Consider the following 6629-nt stretch of genomic DNA (forward strand, 5'->3'; position numbering starts at 1 on the left):
TTTTAGACCAGTTGATCTGCCGTTTCTTTTCTTCTCTCCTCTTCTCCCCTGTCCCTTGCGAGGGGGAGTTGCATAGGTCCGGTGGCCATGGATGAAGTGCTGGCTGTCCAGAGTCGGGACCCCGGGTGGACCACTAGCCTGTGCATCGGTCGGGGACATCTCTGCGCTGCTGACCCGTCTCCGCTCGGGATGGTTTCCTGTTGGACTGTGGACTGGACTGTGGACTGGACTGAGGACTGTGGACTGGACTCCCGCTGATGTGTTGGATCCACTGTGGACTGGACTTTCACAATGTTATGTCAGACCCACTCGACATCCGTTGCTTTCGGTCTCCCCTAGAGGGGGGGGTTACCCACATATGCGGTCCTCTCCAAGGTTTCTCATAGTCATTCACCGACGTCCCACTGGGGTGAGTTTTTCCTTGCCCGTATGTGGGCTCTGTACCGAGGATGTCGTTGTGGCTTGTACAGCCCTTTGAGACACTTGTGATTTAGGGCTATATAAATAAACATTGATTGATTGATTGATTGATATAGGCCTAATGATAATTGTCACACAGTATGATCTGATTGCAATGAAACATTCTAGAGTTCAAAGCCGGAAATTGTTCCATCTTTTTGTGTATCTTTGCTCAGTTTGCTGTTGTAATTCAAGCATGTCGGTGGTAGAGAGAAAGTGCGAGCAGGGATATAAAACGGGGAGTTTTCCCACTGCGGCCAAGAAGTTTGACTGACAGCTCGGCGCCAAAAGCTTCTCATTGGTCGCTTCGCACTTCAACATCTTAAGGCTTCTCGACTTCACTTCACTTCACTTCACACTCCGCCGAGTCTCACTCAGCAGAGCCGCGGCGTTGACTTCAACTATTCTCGGACTTTCTTCATGAAGTGAGTCTTAACAAGTAGAAAGTAGTCCGGTCGCTATTTAAGGATGTTTCTTGGACTTGTGACGTTGGCGCTGCTGACGGCCTGCCGGGCGTCCGAGTACGAGCAACATGTGAGCTGGAAGTGGGACTCGTACCAGGGAGGGCGCAGCTACGGCAAGCCGCCGCAGTGCGTGGACATCCCGGAGGACCTGCGGCTGTGTCACCAGGTGGGCTACGGACAGATGCTGCTGCCCAACCTGCTGGAGCATGAGAGCCTGGCGGAGGTGAAGCAGCAGGCGGGCAGCTGGGTGCCGCTGGTGCACAAGAGGTGTCACCCGGGCACGCAGCTCTTCCTCTGCTCGCTCTTCGCGCCCGTCTGCCTGGATACACCCATCCTGCCCTGCCGCTGGCTGTGCGAGGCCGTGCGGGACGGCTGCAGCCCCATCATGGAGTCCTTCGGCTTCCCCTGGCCGGAGATGCTCACCTGCGACAAGTTTCCTCAAGACGACGTCTGCATCGCCATGTCTCAGCCCAACGCCACCCAGCCCACCGAGCACACAGGTAGGAGCCATTGTTACATCTTGATTGGTGTTCATATATAACATCATTACTACATATTTATTGATGTTCATATATTACATTAGTATTACATCTTTATTGCTGTTCACATGTAACATCATTATCACATATTTATTGATGTTCATATGTAACATCATTATTACATCTTTATTGTTGTTCATATGTAACATTATTACATCTTAATTGCTTTTCATATGTAACATCATTATTACATCTTTATTGGTGTTCATATGTAACATCATTATTACATCTTTATTGGTGTTCATATGTAACATCATTATTACATCTTTATTGGTGTTCATATGTAACATCATTATTACATCTTTATTGTTGTTCATATGTAACATCATTATTACATCTTTATTGGTTTTCATATGTAACATCATTATTACATCTTTATTGCTGTTCATATGTAACATCATTATTACATCTTTATTGGTGTTCATATGTAACATCATTATTACATCTTAATTGCTGTTCATATGTAACATCATTATTACATCTTTATTGGTGTTCATATGTAACATCATTATTACATCTTTATTGCTGTTCATATGTAACATCATTATTACATCTTTATTGTTGTTCATATGTAACATCATTATTACATCTTAATTGCTGTTCATATGTAACATAATTATTACATCTTTATTGGTGTTCATATATAACATAATTATTATATATTTATTGCTGTTCATATATAACATCATTATGAAATCTTATTGCTGTTCATATATAACATATTTATTGCTGTTCATATGTAACATTATTATTACATCTTTATTGCTGTTCACATGTAACATCATTATTACATCTTTATTGATGTTCACATATAACATCATTATTACATCTTTATTGGTGTTCATATATAACATAATTATTACATATTTATTGATGTTCATATATAACATCATTATTACATCTGTATTGCTGTTCATATATAACATCATTATGAAATCTTATTGCTGTTTATATATAACATATGTATTGCTGTTCATATGTAACATTATTATTACATCTTTATTGCTGTTCACATGTAACATCATTATTACATCTTTATTGATGTTCATATATAACATCATTATTACATCTTTATTGGTGTTCATATATAACATAATTATTACATATTTATTGATGTTCATATATAACATCATTATTACATCTTTATTGCTGTTCATATGTAACATCATCAAATCAAATCAACTTTATTTATAAAGTGACATCGTTATTGCTGTTCATATGTAACAACATTATTACATCTTTATTGCTGTTCATATGTAACATCATTATTACATCTTTATTGCTGTTCATATATAACATCATTATTACATCTTTATTGCTGTACATATATAACATACTTATTAAATATTTATTGCTGTTCATATATAACATCATTATGAAATCTTATTGCTGTTCATATATAACATCTTTATTGCTGTTCATATGTAACATTATTATTACATCTTTATTGCTGTTCACATGTAACATCATTATTACATCTTTATTGATGTTCATATATAACATCATTATTACATCTTTATTGGTGTTCATATATAACATAATTATTACATATTTATTGATGTTCATATATAACATCATTATTACATCTTTATTGCTGTTCATATGTAACATCATCAAATCAACTTTATTTATAAAGTGACATCATTATTGCTGTTCATATGTAACATCATTATTACATCTTTATTGATGTACACATGTAACATCATTATTACATCTTTATTGCTCTTCATATGCAACATCGTTATTTCATCTTTATTGCTGTTCATATATAACATAATTATTAAATATTTATTGCTGTTCATATATAACATCATTATGAAATCTTTATTGCTGTTCATATATAACATCTTTATTGCTGTTCATATATAACATCATTATTACATCTCTATTGCTGTTCATATGTAACATTATTATTACATCTTTATTGCTGTTCACATGTAACATCATTATTGCATGTTTATTGATGTTCATATATAACATTATTATTACATCTTTATTGCTGTTCATATGTAACATCATTATTACATCTTTATTGGTGTTCATATGTAACATCATTATTACATCTTAATTGCTGTTCATATGTAACATCATTATTACATCTTTATTGGTGTTCATATATAACATAATTATTATATATTTATTGCTGTTCATATATAACATCATTATGAAATCTTATTGCTGTTCATATATAACATCTTTATTGCTGTTCATATGTAACATTATTATTACATCTTTATTGCTGTTCACATGTAACATCATTATTACATCTTTATTGATGTTCATATATAACATCATTATTACATCTTTATTGGTGTTCATATACAACATAATTATTACATATTTATTGATGTTCATATATAACATCATTATTACATCTTTATTGCTGTTCATATGTAACATCATCAAATCAAATCAACTTTATTTATAAAGTGACATCGTTATTGCTGTTCATATGTAACATCATTATTACATCTTTATTGCTGTACATATGTAACATCATTATTACATCTTTATTGCTCTTCATATGCAACATAATTATTTCATCTTTATTGTTGTTCATATATAACATAATTATTAAATATTTATTGCTGTTCATATAACATCATTATGAAATCTTTATTGCTGTTCATATATAACATATTTATTGCTGTTCATATATAACATCATTATTACATCTTTATTGCTGTTCATATGTAACATTATTATTACATCTTAATTGCTGTTCATATGTAACATAATTATTACATCTTTATTGGTGTTCATATATAACATAATTATTATATATTTATTGCTGTTCATATATAACATCATTATGAAACCGTATTGCTGTTCATATATAACATCTTTATTGCTGTTTATATGTAACATTATTATTACATCTTTATTGCTGTTCACATGTAACATCATTATTACATCTTTATTGATGTTCATATATAACATCATTATTACATCTTTATTGGTGTTCATATATAACATAATTATTACATATTTATTGATGTTCATATATAACATCATTATTACATCTTTATTGCCGTTCATATGTAACATCATCAAATCAAATCAACTTTATTTATAAAGTGACATCGTTATTGCTGTTCATATGTAACATCATTATTACATCTTTATTGCTGTACATATGTAACATCATTATTACATCTTTATTGCTCTTCATATGCAACATCATTATTTAATCTTTATTGCTGTTCATATATAACATAATTATTAAACATTTATTGCTGTTCATATATAACATCATTATGAAATCTTTATTGCTGTTCATATATAACATCTTTATTGCTGTTCATATATAACATCATTATTACATCTTTATTGCTGTTCATATGTAACATTATTATTACATCTTTATTGCTGTTCACATGTAACATCATTATTGCATGTTTATTGATGTTCATATATAACATTATTATTACATCTTTATTGCTGTTCATATGTAACATCATTATTACATCTTTATTGCTGTTCATATGTAACATCATTATTACATCTTTATTGCTGTTCATATATAACATTATTATTACATCTTTATTGCTGTTCATATGTAACATCATTATTACATCTTTATTGCTGTTCACATATAAAATTATTATTACATCTTTATTGCTGTTCATATGTAACATCATTATGACATTTTTATTGCTGTTCATATATAACATCATTATTATATCTTTATTGCTGTTCATATGTAACACCATTATTACATCTTTATTGCTGTTCACATGTAACATCATTATTACATCTTTATTGCTGTTCACATGTAACATCATTATTACATCTTTAGTGGCGTTCATATATAACATCATTATTACATCTTTATTGCTGTTCATATCTAACACATCCTTTAGGACCGTGTGTGTTCCCCATCCCTATTTAAAGTGTACTGATGAAATGATCTAGGGTTGTTCCCATACCAATATTTTAGTACCGGTACCAAAACGTATTTCCATACTTTTTTTTGAACAAAAAATCTTAAGGTACTGGAAAAAATATGTTTATTATTGTAATTTAGTCCTTAAATAAAAATAGTGAACATAGAACTTGTCTTTTAGTAGTAAGTAAACAAACAAACTCTTCCTAATTAGTCTGCTGACATATGCAGTAACATATTGTGTCATTTATCATTCAAATATTTTGTCAACATTATGAGGGACAAACTGTAAAAATTTATTATTGTTCATTTACTGTAAATATCTGCTTATTTTCTGTTTTAACATGTTCTATCTACACTTCTGTTAAAATGTAATAATCACTTATTCTTCTCTTTTTTGATACTTTACATTAGTTTTGGATGATACCACACATTTAGTTATCGATCCAATACCAAGTAGTTACAGGGTCATACATTGGTCATATTCAAAGTCTTCATGTGTCCAGGGACATATTTACTGAGTTTATAAATGTAATATGAACTTTAAAAAAAGGAAAAAAGATTTTGTGACAATAAAAAATATCTATGTAATCATAGTAGTATCGACTAGATACGCTCCTGTACTTGGTATCATTACAGTGGCTGTCAAGTGTAGATCCACCAATGGTGTTTGTTTACATTGTAACGCCGGTGAGCTATTCTATCCTCCTACAATGTGCAGTGAAGCATGTTTAGCTATTCCTCATCCTCCAGTGATAATGATACGCGTAAGAAACTCACTTTATTTGTCGCTGTGGAGACCAGGATTGGTGATTTATAATTAGCTGCCGACTGCGGAGGGACGTTAGCCAAGTCTTAAAGCAGCTCTTCCTGAGGGCGTTTCAGTGTTATCGCCTTTATCTTTAGTTTTTAGACCAAAATGCATCCATTCTCCCTTTTCTGTCTACACACTGTGTCTGCTTGTAAGTACTCTGTGTATGTGCGCTGCCGAACATGCTCCTCTATTCGCAAAACCAGCAATGTCACGACGTCATGCCCGGGAACCGGTACTTTTCAAACAGAGTATAGTACCGTTATTGATTAATTAGTACCGCGATACTATAATAGTACCGGTACACTGCAAAAACTGAAATCTAAGTAAGATGAAATATCTCAAATAAGGGTGATATTTGCCTATTTTCTGTCTGATAAGATAATTCTTCTCACTAAGCAGATTTTATGTTAGTGTTTTACTTGTATTAAGGGTTTTGGTCCTAAATGATCACAGTAAGACATTACAGC

At 32.3% G+C, this 6629-nt stretch overlaps 1 protein-coding gene across 1 annotated transcript in view; it reads left to right on the plus strand.

Moving 5' to 3' along the window:
- Positions 1-794: 794 nt before the first annotated feature.
- The window catches only part of LOC133652595 (secreted frizzled-related protein 1-like), a 51315-nt gene continuing 45480 nt past the window's right edge, over positions 795-6629 (plus strand). The window contains exon 1 of the mRNA XM_062051529.1: positions 795-1423. Coding sequence (XP_061907513.1) covers positions 928-1423 — 496 coding nt within the window. The 5' untranslated portion in view covers positions 795-927. The remainder of the gene's footprint in view (positions 1424-6629) is intronic.

Source organism: Entelurus aequoreus, linkage group LG06 (assembly GCF_033978785.1).
Source record: "Entelurus aequoreus isolate RoL-2023_Sb linkage group LG06, RoL_Eaeq_v1.1, whole genome shotgun sequence".
Taxonomy (NCBI): domain Eukaryota; kingdom Metazoa; phylum Chordata; class Actinopteri; order Syngnathiformes; family Syngnathidae; genus Entelurus; species Entelurus aequoreus.